The following is a 21,548-nucleotide window of genomic DNA, read 5'->3' on the forward strand; positions in this document are numbered from 1 at the left end:
GCGACCCACGAGCGCGCAGACGTCACTTCCGACAGGGGCTTTATTTACAGAGGCCGGTGGGCGGGGCTGGGGGGCGGTCAGCGCCGCTTCAGAGCGGCAGGTACAGCGAGTAGTCCGACAGTGCCCAGCGGCGGGCCGGGCGGCCGGTGCGGCCGATCATGGGCAGCTTCTGCACGTAGCGGGAGGCCGGGCTGGGCCCGTACGGCGCGGGGAAGGCGGTCTGGAAGAGGCGCCCGCGGCATCGCCTCCCGGCCTGCCGCCCGGCAATAATGAAGCGGAAGTGGGGGGCGCCGCGCGGGGCGAAACGGCTCTTCTGGAAGACGTCCCGGGTGCCGGGGCCCTGCTGCCGGGGCGCCCCCCGCGCCCGATGCACGCGCGGCAGCGGCCTGCTCTCAGAGGCGGCGGGCGCGGAGGCCGCCGCGGGGCCGCAGCTCCGGGGACTCTCGTCGCCCTGCGGGCTGACCATGGCGTTGGCCGTCAGCTGCGGCATCTTCCGCACCGAGTCCGGAGCGGCCGCCGGCTCCTTCTTGTCCCCGGGCGGCCGCGGAGTGGTGGGCGCGGGCTGGCCCGTGCCGAAGCGGGTGGCCAAGCTGTCACCGAAGAAGGCGTACAGCTCCCGGTAGATGTCCGCCAGGGTCACCGATGGGGAAGGATCCTCCGGCCCCGCGCCTCCTGGCGGCGGCGGGACGACAGACCCAAAGCCTGGCTCCGCGCTGCCCCCGGAGGGAGACTCCTGCAGGAGAAGGCTGTCCCAGGGCAGGTCGTCCGAGCGCCGGCACCCTCTGCCGCTTGGGCCCCCCTTGCTGGGCTCTGCCGCCTGGGCCTTCATCTTAAGCAGTCTCTCCACGGCCACCTGTAAGAGCAGAGGGACTAGGATAGGCAAGAACTAGGAGGAACCTGGGCCCATCGAGTTTTCCAAAGTTAAGGCAGGTGAGCTGCTGAGCTCACGCCAGGGAAGGGAGACTGGAAGGGGCAGGCACTCACCAGAATGGCTCCGTAGACCTTGTGTCCATCTGCTTTAACTTGGGCATTAGATACGGAGTAATCATCTAGCACAGCCTGCAGATTTGTCCAGTAAGTGGACAGGTGTGGGTACAGTACTCGTTCCACTGCCTGGAAGGGAAAAGGGAATGCAGTAAGCACCTTGTTGCTTATTGCCTCTCAAGTACCCTTGCCCACGGAAGACGTACTTTTACCTCTGACAGGAAATTCTCAGCTTGGCATATGCAGCCAACATTTGTTTGGAACCCACTGTATGCCCAAGCCTTGGCTAAGCCCTGAGAATGAAGGTCAGGTACAAAGACCACGTAAAGTGACCCTGTTATCACTGACATGTATGACAAGGGCTAGAGGATGTAGGTAATGCCCATTGCTAACAGACAAATTTAATTTGCCAACTGTTAACCGTATACAGTCAATAGACAAGTACTATTGCTTAAATGTACACTGGGACTCAGTTCAGACCACCTGCACAAAAACAAACAACCGATCAGAGGCCTGGACTCTGATTATATGATTTTAATCCTGTGATTAATTTTGAGGAAAGCAATTAAGACCTCACAGAGGATGGATGGCCTCGGTGGCTCAGTTAAGCGACGGACTCTTGATTTTGGCTCAGGTCACAAGCCTGCTTAACATTCCCTCCCTCTCCCTCCACCCACTCCTCTCACTCTTGCACATTCTATTTAAAAAAAAAAAAAAAAAAAAAGACTTCACAGAGGATGTGACATCTGTTACAGGCTTTGATGCGTTAAGAGTTCTTTGGTTAGGCACCCACAGCCTGAGGATTTGAAAACGTTAAAAAAATCAACAAGTTCCGAGAAAAACACAACTTACGGCTGACTCAAGTATAAGAGCTTAAATAATTCTATAACTGTAGTAGTTAAATAAAATAACCACAGAAAAAGACACAGTGCCAACATTTACAAAGACAGTCTGAGATCTTATCAAAACAAACAAGGGAATGCCTGTGCAGTTCAGTCTGTTATGCACCCAACTCTTGATTTTGGCCCAGGTCATGATCTCCCAGTCTGTGAGCTGGAGACCCGCATCAGGCTCCGTGCTGAGCCTGCTTGGGATTCTCTCTCTCCCTCTCTCTCTTCCCCTCCCCCACTCAGGCTCCTTCTGTCTCTCTCAAAATAAACAAACATTAAAAAAACAAAAACAAACCCTCAATACAAGAGGAATTGAGGGGTGGTTCCTTAAGATGATTAACAGAGAATGGCCAGGAATTTATGAAGTGGGGATATACTAATACCTGCCATGTAGAACTTTTGAAAGGATAAGACATTTATATACAGAAAGGCAAGCTATCAAATAGTGGGGCCTAAGGCAAGAGCTCAGTACATGGCAACAGCAAGCATATACCTTTTTTTTTAGTTTTTTAATTTATTTTTATTTTGAGAGAGAGAGAGAGCAAGAAGGGGAGGGGCAGAGAGAGAGGGAGACAGAAAGAATCCCGAACAGGCTCCATGCTGTCAGCGCGGAGCCCGATGTGGGGCTCAAGCCCACGAACCATTGAGACCATGACCTGAGCCAAAATCGAGTCAGATGCCTAAGCAATTGAGCCATGCGGGCGGCCCAAGCATATACCATTTTCATGATAAAAGACACACAAATACTATTTTTCTGATTACAAATGGGAGCTCTTCCGGCTCTGTGTGTGGGAAAGGCCGGGGTCCTCACCTTCCAGCCGAGGGCATGCAGCCCCACCACAGCCCCGTAGTGAGAGCAGAGAGGCCGCACAGGGTCTGCCAACACCTTCTGCAGGGAGAGCAGGATCTGCTGATAAAGTCCACTCACAAGGTCCCCGTGTGTCCTACGGGAGCGGCATTCAGTCAGAGAGGAGAATGAGGCACAGGGCAGCCTAAACTGGACTCCGGCCGGGGCGCACTGGGGTAAGTGGACAAGGAAGGCTAAGGGGGAGCGAAGGCTACCTGAAGGGCCGGAGGGCCCAACCCTGGGGATATCAGGTGTCTATCTCTAGAATCCCAGCGTGCCGACGCACACCGACTGGGAAGCTCTAATGGAAGAGGCTCCCTGCCCACTCAACGCATGGCCTCGAAGCCAGACGTCTCACCCGCTCCCGAACGCAACCCCTCGGCACTGTGACAGCCCCACCCTTCGTTCAGCTACGCCCAGCGGCTACCAGAAGATGTGGCTGAGCAGGAGGGCAGCCCCATCCCGAAGAGTCCAATGGTCGTTCAGAGGGTTGATGGAGGCAGCCAGTGGCTCCAGCACGCAGTAGAGGACACTCCCTACCAGGGAGCGGACATAGGGCCCCAGGCAGAGGTGTGGGTTCCGAACCAGGCTCCGAGCCACTTGCAGGAGCCGGTGCAGCTGCTCCAGATCGTGGCTTACAGATTTCACCTGTTTGTAGAAGAGGGTCGCTTAGGGGGACAGGAGGGTGCGGGTAGGAGCCCACCGCCGCGACGGCGCCTGCCATGAGCCCTACCCGGTGCCGGGTTATCTCCCCACAAACCGTCCCCACCCTGCCCCAGCCACGTCACTCACCCCACTGACCACGTAAACAAAGTAGGGGAGGAGTGCTGCGATCTTGGAGTTCGTCTGCAGGTCCTGGAGAGCGACCTGAAAAGGAAGAGGCCAGACTGCACTGGGTCCTCCAGCCCCAAGTAGAAACTGACATTTTTTTTTTTTTTAATCTTTATTTATTTTTGAGAGAGAGAAAGAGACATAGAGCACGAGCAGGGGAGAAACACAGAAAGAGGGAGAGACAGAATCCAAAGCAGGCTCCAGGCTCTGAGCTGTTAGCACAGGGCCCGATGCAAGGCTCGAACCCACAGAACTGCAAGATCATGACCTGAGCCGAAGTGTGACGCTCAACTGACTGAGCCACCCAGGTGCCCCTAAACTGACATTTTTGAGAGGACAGTTTACTTCTTGTGTATTACAATTTAAATGTTCTCTCTCAAAATAAATAAATTTTTAAAAAATGTAAATGTTCATATTCAAGTGTACTGCTATAAATTTAACCCACCATAAAAGTTACCCACTTACACACATACCCACTCACAGCACAGTCTGTAATAATAAAAACTGCCCACAACCTAAATGGCCAACGTGGTTTTAACTGAGAAAAGCACTTGTTCTAAAACCAGATGTTTACTATAATACCACCTTGGTTTATACTAGAGAAATTACAGTTAAAACTTGGGGAGAAAACATGTTTCCATAGGAAACTTTCACTTTCTTTTTTAAATCTTTTAAAAATTTTTTTTAATGTTTTTGTATTTGATGGAGACAGTGAGAATGGGGGAGGAGCAAAGAGGGAGACACAGAATCCGAAGCAGGCTCTAGGCTCCGAGCTGTCAGCACAGAGCCTGATGTGGGGCTTGAACTCACAAACCATGAGATCATGACCTGAGCCGAAGTTGGACGTTTAACCGACTGAGCCACCCAGGCGCCTCTAAAAAAAATTTTTTTGACGTGTATTTATTTTTCGGAGAGACAAGAGACAGACAATGAACGGGGGAGGGGCAGAGAGAGAGAGGGAAACACAGAATCCGAAGCAGGCTCGAGGCTCCCAGCTGTCTGCACAGAACCTGACACGGGGCTCGAACTCACAAACCACAAGATCATGACCTGAGCTGAAGTCAGATGCTTAACTGACTGAGCTACCCAGGTGCCCCTCTATATTACAATACTTCTATAATAAACATGCTGATATAACTTTTATAAGCAGAAAAAAGAGTTAAGTAAATGAGAAAAGTCCTCTTAACCCTGAATCTCCACTACCTGTGACCTCCAGACCCCTCTGGATAAAGCTCCTATGCTCAGGCACTACGAGAGCAGACAGCAGACTAGTGGGAAAGGAGCTCAGCCCCCAGGCCCCCCATCCATCCCATCGGCACGGTGCCTGGGGAACCGGAGCCAAGCTCCTAAGGAATGGGAGCAACAGCCAGACATGGGAAGAAGGATAGAAACCCCGAGAGGCCACATGGTGGAGCAGACCAGCAAACTAACGCTCGCCCGACTCTGGACACAGGAGGACTGACCACAGGCAGCCTGCGGAGTCCCAGAGGCTAAAGCGGCAGGGTCTCTCCGAGCAGGTCTGGCTGGGCACCCTGACCCCGGCTCCTTCCGCTTCCCTTCTCTCCCTCTCAAGTCCTCACAAATGAGAGCCGCAACGTGGCTGCCTCACTCGGCCCCAAGTCAACAGGCACCCCAGAGAGCAGGCTCTGGAATCAAGGTGTGCGGGTACTGACCACCCGAGTCCCCCCAAATGGCTCTGCTGAGCTGCCCGTTCCCTGGAGAGCAGGAGTTCCCGCTGGAGTGGGCAGAGCAAGGCGGTCCTGGAGGAGGGCGGCCTCAGAGCCCTGCACCCCCGCTCCCACCCACATCAGGTGTGTGCAGTGGACAGGAAGTAGGGGCCTGAAAGAGCTCTGTGGGGGGCGCCTGGGTGGCTCAGTCAGTTAGGCGTCTGACTCTTGTTCCCGGTTCAGTCATGATCTCCTGCTTTCTGGGATCGAGCCCCGTGTCGGGCTCTGTGCTGAGCATGTGGAGCCTGCTTGGGATTCCTTCTGTATGCCTCTTTCTCTACACCGCCCCCGCCAATTCACACTGGCTCTAAGTAAATAAATAAACTTAAAAAAAAAAAAAAAAAATGAATTCCATGGGGATTTGAAAACTGGGCTTTGTGCCCCAATTTGGGTCCACTCGCTCACCTTCATCAGCTGTGGATCGTCCCCCAGCACGGCTCGAGTCACTTGCTGGTAGTACTTGAGAAGGTCATCGGTCAGCGAAGACACGGCGCTGGGCACTGTGGGAGGATGGGCAGGAGGTGGTCAGGGTCAGCCCAGCCCAACCTCACCTGCCGGCTCCCCCCCCCCCCCCCCCCCACCAGAAGCCTGTTCACACGGGACTCCCAGAGCACACAGCCACCAAATCCTCGGAGCAGCCCTGCTCAGCCCTGAGCTTGCAGGCTCTCCACACCTCTGTGCTCTGTACTGTGCCTCCCACCTGTCCTCTGCCACGCAGGTTCCTGCTCAGTCCTCAGTCCCTCCTGGACACTTGCCCTCAGGGAACCCAGTTGCCCAGACTTCTGTGCTAGCATCCAACACCCGGCATCATGACTGGTCCCAGGTCTGGGCTCATAGCTCCAAATCTGAACCCTCTGGGCAGGGACTAGTGCCCACTCAGAGCGGGGCATCAGTAAATACTTGTGAGATGAAGAATCAGAGGTACAGGGGTGCCTGGGTGGCTCAGTTAGGCGTCCAACTTGGGTTTTTTTGTTGTTTTTTTTTTCCAAGCATCCAACTCAATTTTGGCTCGGGTCATGATCTCACGGTTCATGAGTTTGAGCCCCGCATTGGGCTCTGCGCTGGCTACGAGGAGCCTGCTTTAGGTTCTCTCCCCCGCCTCTCTCTGCTCCTCCCCTGTTCACGCTTGCGCTCTCTCTCAAAATAAACTTAAAAACAAACAAAAAAAAGAAGCAGAGAGGTACAGGAACACCCCCCCCCCCCCACTTAGCTCCTAAGGAAGGAAAGTCCAGAAAGCCTGTTCCCCGTACTACCCCTTACCTGATCCTTGAGGCGCCAGGTTCCCTTTGCCATCTAGGTAGGACACATGAACTAGAACCAGAGCACAGATCGGTCAGCTAAGGGGGTTCTGCCCCTCGTAGCACCACCGCATGCAGGAGTTCTGCCCCATCCACCCCTCCTCTGACAGCCCAGTTCCTGTCCCCACCCCATGTAGGACCTCGGCAGTCACCTCTCACAGCTGTCTCGGCACAGCCTTTAGGGATGTTGGTGGCCAGGGCCAGCTCTACCAGGTTCACCTCTCGGTCCTCAGGGAAGTAGAGCTCGCCCTCCCTGGCAGGGCGCAGGGGCAGCGCCTCCTGGGATCCATAGCCACACACAGCCTGAGCAAAGAGAGGATCGGAGGGCAGGCTGAATCCAGGGAGGGAAGAGGCGATCTATTGACCAGGGCAGGGAGCCTACGTTTGAGGGAAATCCAAGAGTCTGAGAAAAGGGGAGATGCCTGAGGCTTCAGGCCTATTGCCGGGAATTTGGCTGGAGCATCCGGTACTCACTGGGTCAGGGAGTAGAGCCTGGTCTGTCCTTCCAGAACCATATGGGCTCTGAGACCCAACCCCCTGCCGCCAGCCCTCCAAACATTCACCCAACTTTGAAAACACTATATTTTTTTAATAATTTTTTTTTTTTTTTTTAATGTAGGGGCACCTGGGTGGCTCAGTTGGTTGAGCGTCCAAATTTGGCTTCAGTCACAATCTTGGGGTTAGTGAGTTCAAGCCCTACATCGGGCTCTGTGCTGAAAGCTCAGAGCCTGCTTCAGATTCTCTGCCCCCCAACTTCCCGCCCCTCCCCTGTTTGCACTCTCTAAAAAATAAACAAAAAGCATTTTTAAAAAATTGAATAAACTTTTTTTTTATTTTAGAGAGAGTGCGTGTGTGAGCATGTGGGCAGAAGAGAGGGGTGGCGGGGTAGGGAGAGAGAAAGAGGGAAAGGGAGAGAGAGAGAATATCCCAAGCAGGCTCCTCACTCAGAATAACTTGCTCCCAGGACCCTGAGATCATGACCTGAGCCGAAATTAAGAGCCAGACGCTCAACCAACTAAGCCACCCAGGCGCCCTCCCCCTCTTTTTTTAAAGTAAGCTCCAGGCCCAACATGAGGCTCAAACGAACTCACAACCCTAAGATTAAGAGTCGCATGCTGGGGCACCCGAGCGGCTCAGTCAGTTAAGCATCCTACTTCGTTTCAGGTCATGATCTCACGGCTGGTGAGTTTGAGCCCCACATCGGGCTCGCTGCTGTCAGCACAGAGCCCGCTTTGGATCTTCTGTCCCCCTCTCACTACCCCTCCCTGGCCTGTGCTCTCCCCCCACCAAAAAAGAAAAGTCACATGCTCTCCTGAGCCAGCCAGGCACCCCAACACTATTCTCTTCTAAACATGATCTTCTTCCCTCAAGTCCCTGCCCCACAACAACTGTGCAGGACAGTCTAATACCCACATTTATGCCCAGGCTCCTCCCTTACCCAGAATGTCTCCTCTTCTCCTCTTGGCTTAGCCTAACCCAAGCCTCCCTTTAAAGCCCGGCTCAAGTCCCAGTTCTTCCAAGGCTTCCCTAACCTCTTGGCCCCCGGGCACCTACCCTGTGGTTTCTGTGAGCTGCCCCTGTGTGCACATTTGGTCTTTAGGTCTGTGCTGGGCACGGGGTGGGTCGTGCCACCTGAGCCCTGTGCAGCCCGCGCTCAACTCACCTCCACGCTGCTCCAGCGGAGGGCCCTGTTGAAGTCCTCGACAGTCAGCTTCCGCCGTTTGGTATGTTTCATGAATTGAGAGCTATTCTGGGAGGGGAGGAACAAAGTCAGGGGACAGAGAGAAGGGGGTATGGAGTCCCCAGGGGAAGAGAGACAGCCTGGGGAGGAGGCAAAGAGGACACCAGGAAGCCCAGAATCTGGCTCTGCTCTGGTGCGGACAGCATCCCCCACGTGACGTTCCCTCTCTGTGACCCAGTTTCTCACACGCAGAATGTGAGTGTGAACTTGCCTGGCCTGCCTGGCGGGGCTGTTGAGAAGAGGGGCAATGGGGGGACGATGCCCAGCCAGCACTTTGTTTGCCAGAAGCCCACTGGCTGAAAGGGGAGCTCCGGAGAGGGCAAGGACCGCCTCTGTCCCTCAGAGCTCAGAGCAGGTGCCGCAAATACAGCTGTGTAATAACTCCCTGTGGGAGGCAGCCATCAAGGAGAGAATAAGGGGAGCTGGGAGGGGTGCAGGGAGCGAGGGGGGCGTACCTGGGTGGCCTCTCTGAGACGGTAACACACATCCTCCGCGAGAAGAGCTGCCACCTCATCGCTCAGCTCCAGGCCCGTGCTCTCCGCCATCAGCCGGACCGACTCCCGAGGGATCTCCACAAACCGCCGCTCTTCTCGCTCGGACATGGCCCCGACGGAGCTGGGAGCCAGGAGAGAAGGTTTGAGAAGCCACCCAGTCTCCCTCAGGGCCCAGGAGCCCGACTTCAAGGCCTTCTGAACCAGTCTCGCTGCTCTTGTTCCAGAATCCCTGAACAAGGAGCCGCAGAGGCTCGGAGTGTCCAGGCGAGGAAACTGAAGCTAAGAACAAGAAACAGACGAGCTGGGTCAGACAACAGGGATGCCTGAGAAAGTGCCTGGCCTCAGGGGGTTCACAGAACTGGGTCCCAGCCATGATCTACCACCTCCTGAGTGAATGTGACTGAGAGCCCTGGTCATCAGCTTGTGCGCTGGTGTCCGGACTTGTAAGATACAGGCAATCACCACCGCCCTCCCTACCTCACAGGGTTGCTATGAGGCCAAAACGAGACGGTGTATGAAAAAAGCCAAGGACCAGAACACCACCCAAAGGGATGATGGAAGATGTTACCATGGTTAGTTACAAATAAAAACTTCAGGGGCGCCTGGATGGCTCAATCGTTTAAGTGTCTGACTTCTGGTCCGGTCGTGATCTCACAGTTTGTGAGTTTGAGCCCCGCATCTCGGGCTGTCTGCTGTCAGCGTAGAGCCTGCTTCGGATCCTCTGTCCCCGTCTCTCTGCCCGCCCCCCTCAAAAATAAATAAATGTCAAAAAAGAAAAAAAAAAGTCATGTTTTCTTCCTTCTGATTCTTGCTACCACCACTATCTACTAAGTCTTGATGAAAACACTACTTATATCCTGACACTCCCTTGCTCAGAAATCTTTAGTACTTCCACACTGGTTCTAAAAGAAAGTCTAAACTCCCCAGCTTGACATTTTTCTTTCTTTATTTATTTTGAGAGAGAGAGAGAGAGAGAAATGCAGAGGGAAAGAGAGAGAATCCCAAGCAGGCTCCACACTACCAGCAAGGGGCCCCATACGGGGCTCAAACTCACCGACCGTGAGATCGTGACCTGAGCTGAAGTCCGTGACGCTCACCTGACTGAGCCACCCAGGCGGCTCCCAGCTTGACATTCTGTATTTGGTCCCAAATCCCCCCAGCTATTCAAGCTGATCCCTCCTCCCAGTAAGACCAGCCTAGAGTCTTCCAGCCTGCCTTGTGCTCCACCACCAGTGCTCAGGCTGGTCGTCTCCCTCTCTACTCCAAGCCCCCACCCCTCCTCTTTGCTAAGGCAAATCCAGTCTGTCTTTTAAGGTCTTCCTCGCCATATGCCATTAGGGATTGTCAGGCTTTTAGTAGCTGGGCTTTTGCCCATGTGTCTGATCTTCCCCAGTCTGGCTTAGAGGTCTAACAGCAGGAACCTGCTCTTCCGTTCACAGGATATGGCAGAATAAGAACCCAACAAAAACAGCAACTGATGAACGATTCCAGTGACGGACACCACAATGAGAGGGCAGGCCCACTAGGGCCAAAGTGAGGCATCAGCACCACAGGCAGCAAGGCCCAGTTCCAGGTGCTTCTGGGTCACCAGTGACCTCCAGGTCCCTAAATCCAAAAACCTCCAGGTCCCTAACCCGGCCCCCTGCATTTCTCCCAGTGGCTCCACATTGCCTTTGGAATAAAGAACAAACCTGTACCATGGTTCCAAAGCCCTGCGTATCCATCTACTTCTGCAACACTTCTTTCCCTCTTGTGTTCTGCATTCCCGCCATGGCCGCTTTCCATTTCCCCCAAAACACCTGATCCCAGGACATTCGTACACTCTTTCCCCTAGGTGAAACACTCTCCTCCTCCTCCACCTCCAATCTCTTTGTCTAGTGAGCTCCTAGTGGCTCCTTCAGATCTCAGTTCAAATGTCACTTGCTCAGGGAAGTCTTCTCAGACCTCCACAATGTCCCAGTACTTGGCCTTCAAAGCGATTATCACAGTTGGTAACTATACAATTGTGTAACTGTGTGGATAACACCTCCCCACTATATTGTAAGCTCCATGCCCAGCTAGGATCATGCCAGTTTGCTCACCTTTGCATCCCCAGAGTCCGGCACAGGGTCAGCACATAATACTCCTTCAATAAACACTTGCTGCAAAACCGAATAAAGAATAGCTATTTTTCCCAAGCACATGCTATGCCTGAGGCACACAGTTAGGTGCTTTATATGGCTTATACCTCATCTTATACCTCATCTTATTCTCAGTAACAATGAGATAGATGTTATGTAAGTATCGTGTCTATTTCACAGCCAAGGAAATCAAGGCTCAGAGAGGTTAAATGTTAAATGACTTGTCCAAGAACATCCAGCGAGCACTAAGTAGGCAGCAGGGACTCAACTCCTGTTCCTAGTCATCAGAGCGGTAGGCTGTGTGAGGGACAAGGCCTGGATTTCCAGCCCGAAGACTGGAGTTGGAGGCCCGCCAATGGATAATTCTGAAGTTTCTGTTTCCCTGCCTGTAAAATGGGAGCATGAAGTCCTGCCCACGGGCAAAGGGCTTTCCTTATTATGTGCCTATATTAAGACCCACAAAGTCCTGGCTCTGACCAAGGTCTCCCCCTCCTCAACCTCCTCTCCTCTGCATCCCCAGCCACTAGCCACACTGGTAAAGTGGCGTGGGAACTGACCGCCACGGGCGTCGGGGGAGCGCATCCTCCCACCCAGCCTCCCTTCATCCCAGATCCAGAAGTGCTGGGGTAGGGTGGAGGAGGTCAGGGGTTACCGAACTTGGGTCACGTGGTCAGCGAAGGGGGCGGGCCCCCAGCGGAGCCGGCGCTAAGGCTAGTCAGTGCGGGGCCCACAGCGGGACGGAGAGTCCTTGGGCCTGCGAGGGCCTGCTCACCTGAAGGCTCTGGCGCGGCAAAGGCGGCTACCCAGACGGCGGTGGCGGCGAAGGCAGCTCCCACTCACCCTGCTCACCCTAATTCCCTCTCTCTGAGCCCAGGCCCCGCCCTCCAGGATCACAACCAATCGGCGAGCGTCCTGCGAAGTTCCCGCCCACCCTCAGGCTTCCCGCCTCGCGATTGGCCTCTGTTAAGGGGCTGTAAAAGAATCTGGGCGCAGGGGGTCACGTGAGGCTGAAGAGTCGGACTTCTTAAAGCAACAGCTCTTGGGTGTTTTGCGAGTTGGTATGTATGGTTTTGTGTATGTTTTGTGTTTTGTTTATTTATTTTTGAGAGAGAGAGAGACTGCAAGCAGGGTAGGGGCAGAGAGAGGGAGACACGGAATCTGAAGCAGGCCCCAGGCTCTAAGCCGGGAGCAGAGCCCCATGCGGTAGTTGAACTCATGAATCGTGAGATCATGACCCGAGCTTCAGTCAGACGTTTAACGGAGTGAGCCACCCAAGTGCCCTTGTGTATGTTTTAAAAGCGTATTGTCAAGGAAAGCGTCTCTATTCTTTTGATCTTGTCTGCACTTTGAGTTTACAAGCATTTGCATTTATGTGACTGCAGCGAAGCTTTAAACTTTGGTGTGTAAATTAGTTTTCTTGCCCACTTGGTGGGGCTCAATTTACCTCTCCAACATCACCTGCAGGACTGATGGGGCTCCCACTAGGTATTTTCTTTGGGCAGAAGAGTCTTCTCACTGGGACAAGCTCACGTGCAAAATACAGACTCCAGGGTTGTGCTCATTACGGCACCCTTCCTCAGTAAGCCAACTATAACCCCTAACCTGCCTCGATTTCCTTGCCCACTTTACACGCACATGCTTTCCTAAACTTGGACAGCTCTCAATTCAGAAACAAGTGGGTTTAGTGGGTTGCGGATAGTATTTGGAGTCAGACCAACCTAGGTTCAAATTCTACCATCGCTTTGGGGCAAATTACCTAACCATATTTTCGCCCAAGTGCAAAATGGGGTACTGATACTCACTTCACAGGGTTACTGTAGATTGAGATGATGTCTGTGAAAGCACTTGGCAGAGTTGAGGTTGAACCTTCTTGTACACATCAGGAGGCAGACAGTGAATTAATTCCTTTATGTTCATTCAAAATGAGGTCGTTTGCAGTGGGCTATTCATTATAGAAAGGAGTTTTCTGCGGAGGAGCGTGAATGTACACATCCTCGCCCTTCCTCCCTCTCAGCGTAAGATGCTGCTGCCTCTAAAAAAGATCCTCCCAGGCTAGAGCTGGGAAGGCCAGATGGATGTGGTGGAGGTTGCCATGGCAACACCACCTAAGGAGACTATGACCCTGCTGAGTCTCTTCCAGTTATAGTCAGTATGACATCTGCTGTAGTGTCAGTACTGTGCTTGAACACTGGAGTGTCTGCCCACCTCTGCATAAAGGGAAGCGGCAGGGCCTCCTCCACCATCCTGAGTCTGAGGTCAGTTCAGCAGGATCTGGGCTGCTGGCAGCTCTCCTTGCTGAGGTGTTAGTCTGGACAGCCATTGGCAAGCTCAAAGGCATGACACAATGACAGAAGGCCCAGGGGCCTGAGGGATATAGTAAAGCCGTATTCAAGCACTTTGGGGCCCATTTGCCCCCAGCCTCGAGTGGAGGCAGGGGCCAACGAGAGCAGTAGTGAGACCCACATGACCACAGATAGGAGAAAGGTGGGTCCCACTCACTCCCCAGCCACCTAGAGCCTGGCAAAAAGAGCTAGGATGGCTTTGAAGGCAGACTGACAAGTTTAAAAACAAAACAAAGCTCCACCACTCACTAGCTGTGTACCCTTGGCATTACCCTTCGTCTCTCCAATCTGTTTTATCAGCTATCAAGTGGACTGACAGAATCTGTTGGTGGACCAACAGAACAGTTCGTGGAACTGTTGTGGGCAATGTGTGTAAAAGATTTAGCATTAGGCACCTGAGTGGCTCCGTCAGTTAGGTAGCCAACTTCAGCTTAGGTCATGATCTCACAGTATGAGTTCAAGTCCCGCATTGGGCTGTCTGCGGTCAGTTCAGAGCCTGCTTCGGATCCTCTGTCTCCCTCTCTCTGCCCCTACCCTGCTCAAGCGCTCTCTTGCTATCAAAAATAAAATGTGTATTTTTAAAAATGCTTTCTTTATTTTTGAGAGAGCACAAGTGGGAGAAGGGCAGAGAGAGGGGACAGAGGATCGAAAGCTGGCTCCGAGCTGACAGCAGTGAGCCCGATGTGGGACTCGAACTCACGAACCGCAAGATCATGATCTGAGCCAAAGTCAGATGCTAAACCAACTGAGCCAAGACGCCCCGAAAATAAAATATCTTTTAAAAAAATTAGTATTACCAGGCAGATACTCCTGTTACCTGTGACCTTTTTAAGGGGCCGTAACTTTCAGTTACAAACCTTAAAAAGAAGAGGCCTGGAGACCATCTCCAGACCGTCCGCACTTAATCCCCTCTCCACACAGCACACACCTTCTTGGCGGGTGCCACACCCACGTCCTCACCAGCACCCACATGTTCACGTTCCACAAGCCACTTCTGTCCATCAGTCACTTCCTTGTAGGCCTGGTGTTACTTCCAGATTATCCCCAACACAATTAACGGATGAGTGGTTCCATTTGAGAACTTGGGAAGAATTTTACTCCGTGAGACACATGCTGTTTACAGCCTAGGGGAAATCCCTACAGCCTGAGTAATCAACTCACCCTATACTGAAATGGTAACATGACTTTAACGTGGTTTCCATGGGAAAATTCATTGCTAATCCAGCACACTTTCCCAGAGTCAACAAGCTTGGAAAACCTGGCCCAGTGCCAAGAGCTGGAGATACAAAAATGAGAGGGATGCGCGCAAATCTACAATGATCTCAACTGAATCTTTACCTGATAAAAAACAAAAAAATGAGGGGTGCCTGGCTGGGTCAGTGGGTCAAGTGTGCGACTCTTGATCTCAGGGTCGGAGTTCAAGCCTCAAGTTGGGTGTAAAGATTATGTAATAAAAAAAAAAAAAAGAAATAGGAGACAGGAGACAGTAACAAAACAGCATGTTTTGTGGTCCACTGTAGAGGTGCAAATGTTAGAGCTTCTATCTGTCCAGAAGTGCTAATGGCAAGAAGGAAACCACATTCAAAGGCCATTTTTTTTTTTTACCATGTTTCAGCCACTATTCTGCTTCATATCGGAGTTTCTAGACCTTGACGTGATTGACATTTGGGACCAGATAATCATTTGCTGGCGGGGGGGGGGGGGGGGGGAGATATCCTACAGATTGTAGGATGTTTAGTAGCATCCCTGGCCTCTACCCACTAGAAGGCGGTACCATCCAGGACCCAGCTGTCACAACCAAAAATGTCATTGCCACATGCCCCTGGCGGCAAAAATCACCCTAGTTGATAATCACTGCTTTGTATGCATTATATAATAATTATAGGGGCACCTGAGTGGCTCAGTCAGTTAAGCATCTGACTCTTGATCTCAGGGTCGTGAGTTCAAGCCTCAAGTTGGGCTCTTCGCTGGGCGTGAGGCTTACTCAAAAAAAAAAAAAAAAAAAAGCAAGAAAGAAAGAATTGACGGAGATTTGCTAGATTAGCAGGCAGCAACCCAACGGGCTAGGAAAGGGCATTCCAAGGCACACAAATATTACAAAAGCAGAGTGTGAGCATACCGTGAGGGAGGGTAGCATGTTTGTTTAATCTTATAGTCATTTCATGGAGTTCTGCTGTGTTACCCTGACATTTTGAAGCCTTCCACATCTTTGGTTCAGTTTAGTGACTGATTAGCAAGTAAAGGCTTCTGTTGTTTGTGACTCATCCTAGGAAGGATTGGGACCTGCCGCCACCCCCCAGTCTGTGTCATCACTGTCTTCTTGTTCACCTCTCCCTACCCAGGATCTCCTCTCCCCTAGTTCCGAGCTTTACCCTTGGTTAGTTTTAAGGGTGCGGGAAGGCCAAATACCCTGAAACCAGATTGGAACTCGGAGTGACTCTAATGACAGTATCACTTGCAGCAACCTGAAGACCTAACTTTAGTGCCCTTCCTTCAATGAGGTCAACTTTAGCTCTCTGCAAGGGGTTAGTCAGGTCCCCTGGGTAGCTGAGGCTAGTTGAGGCATCAGGCCACCAAAAGAGAGGCAAGTGAGCAACTGGCCCCCAGCCTTTTCTAAAAAAGAGTTGTTTTGACCGAAGAAAGGAGCTAACACTTCCATGAGAACAAGGAACTTTTATGGTTAGAATTGCAGAGTCGCAACTCTGGGGACAAGGAACCTTCTTTGCCTCCCCACAGCAGCCAGACTGGGCCTCTGGACAACGTGGGAAGCATGACAGTCACATCTCCTAGATAAGGACCAAACGAAGCAGCACACCCTGGTGCTCAGCTCACAAGCCCTGCAAGAACAGGAAAAGCACATCAGTCAAGCTTGCAGCTTGGGGGCGGCCATTACCATGTACTTCCCATCCCACAGGGCACGTGTCTTGCATCTTCCAAGCAGACAGCATGAGAGTTCCTTTCATCTGTGACTCGGGCATGACGTCCCACATCCACCCCCCCACCTCCATACACCTGTGCCTTCTCCAGGCAACAGCCCCGGATGCGTGATCAGGCACTCACCCAAGTAATCGTCCATCAGGGAGCCGATAGCAAACTGTAGGAGGGAAGGTGAAAAGGACATAAAGTCTTAGCAACCACAGAACTATCCTCTAAGCCCAGTCCCAGGCCTTCTGCCCACCCATCCCCTCTTCCTGGCAGAAGACAGCACAACATCCCCAGGAGCTGTAAGAAGTCAACAGCTCCCAGCTCTGCCTGGTACAGGCATGAAGACAGGCAAGGGACTCACAATGTCATTCTTGTCCACTCGGGTCCCCACGATCTTCAAGCGGATCTCATCATCCTGCTGAATTACAATGTCCTGGGGAAGAGAAACAGTATACTCAGATACCCCTCACGCCGAAATCCCTTGGAGGGCTCATTCTTCCTCCCTCCCACTGACTTCCTCCCTACTCACCTCATCCATTGTCTTGTAACATGGCGGGTTGGAGTTAGGATCAAACTCCATCTCTGATGGGATGGACTGAAAGGAAAGCCAGACTGGGTCAGTGCTTTACAGGGGTGCCTTCTGGAGATGGTCATGATGGGTGTCTCTCCTCCTTGGCACCCCCAGCACGCCCAGACTTACATGCCGAGAGATGAAGCAGGACATAGGTCCAATTTCTGTGAAGAGTCCAACCTAAAAGGCAATGAGTGATGTTGCTTTTTCTTTTACCCCCCCATGTCTTCTAAGGTCCTCATCTTTGTCTGATTCCTAATATTCTTCATGTCCTGAAACCACTCTGGATTGTATCATTTGTTTTCTGGTCTCTCTTCTGTTAAGCTTTCACTTTATTTATTTTCATATCATTTTTATGAGAAGGCACAAGTGAGCAAAGGGCAGAGACAGAGAGGGAGACAGGGCAGGGGGGGAGGCGGGGTTCACACGAAGCAGGGCTCAAGTTCACCTGATGCGAGACTCACGAACAGTGAGATCATGACCTGAGCCAACGTGAGATGCTTAACTGACTGAGCTACCCAGGCACGCTCCCTTTAATTTTATTTATTTATTTATTTTGAGAGAGGGAGAAAGGGAAGGAGGGATAGAGAGAGAATCCCAAGCAGGCTCCGTACTGTCAGCACACAGCCCAACACCAGGCTTAAACTATGAACCCTGAGATCATGACCTGAGCTGCAATCAAGAGTCAGACGCTTAACTGGGCCACCCACGTGGCCCTCAAGCTTTCATTTGAAGTTAAGCAAACAATGTGGTAAAGAGCCAAGGCCTGGGACTTGTCAGTCCACAATTTGAACACTTGTTGACCACATGACCTTGGCTAGTAGACTTAACTTCTCCAAGCTTAAGGTTCTATAAAAAGGGATGGGGCACGTGGGTGGCTCAGTAGAGTAGGTTAAGCATCCAACTCTTGACTTCGTCTCTGGTCATCATTTTGTGGCTCATAGGTTTGAGCTCCACATCGGGCTCTGCACTGTCAGCACGGAGCCTGCTTTGGATCCTGTCTCCATTGCCCTGCCCCTCCCCCTTCTCTCTCAAAATTAAACATTTGAAATAAAGAAAGAAAGAAAATAAAAATGGATAAAAGCACCCACCACAGTCATCGTGAGGTTTTGCACATTACCTGGCCCACAGTAAGTACTCCACGAATGGAGGCTGTGCTATTGTTGACTACTCAGGCTGACTTACATGACCCGGACGGAGACAGCACAAGATTACTGTACCATTTAACAGGTGAAGCAACTGAAGCACAGACTGACTCAGCCAAGGTCACAGAGTTAGCAAGAGGAGTTGGAACCCATCTCACATCTTCGGAGCGGCCACCCAACTGCCTCCGCTATGTATAGTCTCACCTTGTTGACTTGAGTGACAACAGCATCCACGACCTCCCCTTTAAAGGGCCGGAACACAATGGCCTTGTACTTAACTGGATAAAGGACAAAGCCTCGGCCTGGCTGGATCACACCAGCACCAATATTGTCAATGGTGGTGACAGCAATCACAAAGCCATACCTACAAGCATGGGAAAAAGAAAGGCACCGTGTGTGTAAGAGCCTCTAAAACCATCTGCAACAAGTCAGTGAGCCTGGGGGTTGGAGAAGAGCACAAAGGGAAGTAGAGGACACCCCGACCCCAGACTTAATGACTAACAGAAGACAGGATACTGGTCAGTATTCAAAATGCCAAACACTGCTCTCATAATAATTTCACAATAAGTGTCCAAGAAGGCTGAAATCCTTGAGCCAAGAGACTTCGATCGTCGGGATGCCTTAGAATCACCTAAGAGGAACTTCTTAAAACACACATTCCCAGGCCTGTCCCCAGTCTTGATTCTATAGGGACAAGATGAGGCTCAGGAACTTGCATGTGGTTATTCTGATGAGAGAGGCCAAATACTCCATAGCCCTGGGCTCATCCCAGCCCATTCATCACTGTGTGAGAGGCCCTTATGTGCAGAGCCCAGAGATGTGCCAGGCCAGGTCCCTGGTCGTGTGGGAGAAAGAAAACCAGCAGAACCACAGGAGAACAGACACAGGAACAATGATTAGGCTGTGAGCTCCATGAGAGCTGGCTTGATTCTATCTCGTTCACTGCATTGTTCCCAGAGCCCAACACACAACCTGGCAGACGGCAGAAGCTTTAGAAACGTTTGCGGAGTAAATGAGTGAACGATCTCAGCTGAAGTGAGGAAGTCTCATGATCAGCTTTGCAGAGGGCGCCGTGGGAATCCAAAGCAAGGAAGCAACTGACTGCCTGGGGTGCCTGAAGAGGGTGAGAGGGTTCCCCAGGGTAGGTGGCAGGTCCTCGCAGGATGAGTAGGACCCGGGGAGAGGTTGCAAGCCTCGGGCGCCACACGCGCCTCAGATCAGGTGGCACGGAGGGCGCAGCACTCACTTGCCGGTGCAGGTCCCCTCCACCTCGGTGAAGAGCTTCTGCTTTACCGTGTTGAGCAGGTTGGGGCCGAAGTAGCGCGGATGCAACAGGATCTCGTGCTCCAGGGAAATCTGCAGGGAAAACGGGATGGAGACCAAGCAAGGCGCGGCAGCGACCCGGGGTGAGGAGCAACCTTTCGTCCCGGCGCCACGTTTCGCTCCTCCTCTCGACCCTGCCCTCGCCGCCACCCCGTGCTCTGCTCACGTGGTAGAACATCTTCCCACGGCGGACGGGACACCAGCCGAATCCACTCCCGCCCGGACCGCGGCGCCTCTGGACCAACCGGAAGCACACAGCCGCAGCAACTCTGCTTCCGGGCCTGCCCCAGCGAAGTGGGCGGGACTCTGCCCTCTCCGCGGACCCAATTGGGCATCGCTGTCGTGGGCGGGAAATCCGCGAGGTCCTGCCCTCTCCTCCCCACCAAGCAAGATTTATTGTCCCCGTTGACAGATGAGGTTCCAGGCTCAGAGGGTTGAGGTCACTTCAGGATCACTCACGGCCAGGATTCAAATTCAGGATGTCTGCCCCCAAGACTTGCATATTCGGGCTTTCCAGATTTTCATGCAGCCATTCGTTCACCAAGCATTAACGGAGGGGAACACCCACCCCATGCCGGCAGGTAGTTTGGAGATGAAGTAGCCAAAATCAGAGCCCAGAAGGCAGCGCTCCCTCCAGGTGTGAGAAAACAGATCACTGCACTCCTCCTTCCCATTTCCCCATTCCTTCCAAAACACACTCACGCACGCGCGCGGCTTAGAGAACCGGTGAGCCCCTGTGTGTTCCTTCAACTCTACCCACATTTTTGTAGACAGTCCCTTTATTAAACTCACCTCAATTAGCCAGAGTGAGCATGCAATCTGTTCCCTGTGGAGACCCTGACTGATAAAAGGTCCATACGGAAAGAAGCAGAAACCATGAGCCACAGACCCATGAGAAAGGCTCAGCAGTTGACTCTAGATCCACGACAGTCCTTGGGGCCTTCCTTGAGCAAACTCCCTGCTGCCGGAATACGTTTTTGTATGTTGTAAATAAGAGAGCCTGACCTACCGTCCTGCAAGAATAAGGACATCCTGCTTCCTCGGAGCTGTCACACATCAGTTCCCATTGACTCTGCCCATTTCCTAGAATGGCTGAACCCACCAGTCAGCCACTTAGACTCCATGCAGATCCCATTGACCATGGTCAGGCAAGGAAGCATATGAATGGGCCTCAGCAGTCCTGACTTCCTCCTCTCTCCTATTTTCTAGCCAGCCTCCCCTAAGGACCGTGGTGTGCTGGAAACAGCTGCAAGAGCCTTTTTTTTTTTTTTTAAAGAAATCTCTATACCCAACATGGGGCTGGAACTTACAACCCCAAGGTTGAGTCCCATGCTTTAGCGCCTGAGCCAGCCAGGTGCCAATTGTTAATATTTCAGAAAACTTGCAAGCCAGTTTTTAAATACAGCCTTTATTAAACATTTAATGAAAAAAATGAATGATGTTTATTATTATAACATACAATCAACTGAATTATACTAAAAAAAGAAACAAAGGCAGAGGTATAGATGAAACAAGTTTGGCAATATATTGATAACTGTTGAAGCCAGATGATGGGTTAGAGTGGTTTCTTATATTTTTCGTACTACTTTTGTTTGACATTGTTCAAATAAAAAGTTAGAAAAGAAAACATGGCACGCCTGGGTGGCTCAGTCTGTTCAGCATCTGATTTTTGATTTTGGCTCAGGTCATGATCTCAGGGTTCATGGGTTTGAGCCCCACATCGGGCTCCACACCCACAGTGGGAAGCCTGCTTAGGATTCTTTCTCTCTCCCTATCTGTCCCTCCCCCACTCATGCTCATGTGCTCTCTCTCTCAAAATGAACTTTTTAAAAAGTTAGAAAAAAACACAAAGGTAGCTGTCATACTGTAACTTCTAATAAGAAAAACATAGGTGGTCTTCTCTGTTCCTGGCGCAGAGCTCCTAAAACCCTTTTCCTAAAGGGTAAGAGTGATGAAGGTGTCTCCATATTCATAACAAACCCTTTTCAATCACACCCAAGTTTATGTTAATGAGGTGATATTTGAAAATCACCTCATAACAGGGGCTGGTTGCTGGGGTACCCAATCTCGTGACTGGAGGGTTGGAACTCTCAACCCCCTGACCTCCAGGGAAGGAAGAAGGGCTGGAGGTTGAATCTTTGGCCTATGGCCAATGATTTAATCCAGTGTGTGTGTGTGTGTGTGTGTGTGTGTGTGTGCGCGCGCGCGCGCGTGCGCGTGTATAATGAAGCCTCCTAAAAACCAAAAAGGATGGGTTTCTGAGAGCTTCTGGGTTGGTGAACACCTGGAGATATGGGGAAGGTAGCACTC

General features: G+C 51.9%; 2 protein-coding genes across 7 annotated transcripts; both read right to left on the reverse strand.

The window, feature by feature from the left end:
- Window positions 1-22: 22 nt before the first annotated feature.
- Window positions 23-11,848, reverse strand: TAF6L (TATA-box binding protein associated factor 6 like). Of its 6 annotated transcripts, none has more exons than XM_053203029.1 (12): window positions 11,705-11,839; window positions 10,894-10,953; window positions 8,774-8,933; window positions 8,241-8,327; window positions 6,730-6,880; window positions 6,540-6,590; window positions 5,685-5,779; window positions 3,514-3,639; window positions 3,149-3,369; window positions 2,686-2,818; window positions 985-1,113; window positions 23-853 (listed from the first exon to the last, which is right to left on the reverse strand). In XM_053203029.1, exons 2-12 carry the CDS (start codon window positions 10,899-10,901, stop codon window positions 89-91), a joined length of 1,926 nt encoding a protein of 641 aa, XP_053059004.1. In that variant the 5' UTR covers window positions 10,902-10,953; window positions 11,705-11,839; the 3' UTR covers window positions 23-88. The 6 variants fall into 6 exon arrangements, with proteins under 6 accessions (XP_053059004.1, XP_053059006.1, XP_026901017.2 ...); XM_053203031.1 differs by having other exon boundaries at window positions 8,774-9,091; XM_027045216.2 differs by lacking the exon at window positions 11,705-11,839 and adding an exon at window positions 11,490-11,561 and having other exon boundaries at window positions 8,774-9,091.
- A 4,084-nt stretch (window positions 11,849-15,932) lies between these two features.
- Window positions 15,933-19,552, reverse strand: POLR2G (RNA polymerase II subunit G). Its single transcript, XM_027045323.2, has 8 exons — window positions 19,405-19,552; window positions 19,162-19,271; window positions 18,120-18,279; window positions 16,900-16,950; window positions 16,729-16,794; window positions 16,561-16,632; window positions 16,335-16,368; window positions 15,933-16,111 (listed from the first exon to the last, which is right to left on the reverse strand). Exons 1-8 carry the CDS (start codon window positions 19,414-19,416, stop codon window positions 16,098-16,100), a joined length of 519 nt encoding a protein of 172 aa, XP_026901124.1. The 5' UTR covers window positions 19,417-19,552; the 3' UTR covers window positions 15,933-16,097.
- Window positions 19,553-21,548: the final 1,996 nt, after the last annotated feature.

This window comes from Acinonyx jubatus, chromosome D1 (assembly GCF_027475565.1).
Source record: "Acinonyx jubatus isolate Ajub_Pintada_27869175 chromosome D1, VMU_Ajub_asm_v1.0, whole genome shotgun sequence".
In the NCBI taxonomy this organism is placed as follows: domain Eukaryota; kingdom Metazoa; phylum Chordata; class Mammalia; order Carnivora; family Felidae; genus Acinonyx; species Acinonyx jubatus.

Bases quoted from the DNA above. Each gene is read 5' to 3' on its own strand.
- TAF6L (XM_027045216.2), bottom strand. From the start codon at position 11,537: ATGAAGGGAGGCTGGGTGGGAGGATGCGCTCCCCCGACGCCCGTGGCG. The intron at 3,640-5,684 runs GTGAGCGAGTGG...AAAAAATGTCAG, and splicing joins ACGATCCACAGCTGATGAAG to TTTCTACTTGGGGCTGGAGG. The intron at 854-984 runs GTGAGTGCCTGC...CTGCTCTTACAG, and splicing joins AGGTCTACGGAGCCATTCTG to GTGGCCGTGGAGAGACTGCT.
- POLR2G (XM_027045323.2), bottom strand. The intron at 16,795-16,899 runs GTAAGTCTGGGC...CTTTCCTTTCAG, and splicing joins CCTGCTTCATCTCTCGGCAT to TCCATCCCATCAGAGATGGA. The intron at 16,369-16,560 runs GTGAGTCCCTTG...TCCCTCCTACAG, and splicing joins GAGTGGACAAGAATGACATT to TTTGCTATCGGCTCCCTGAT.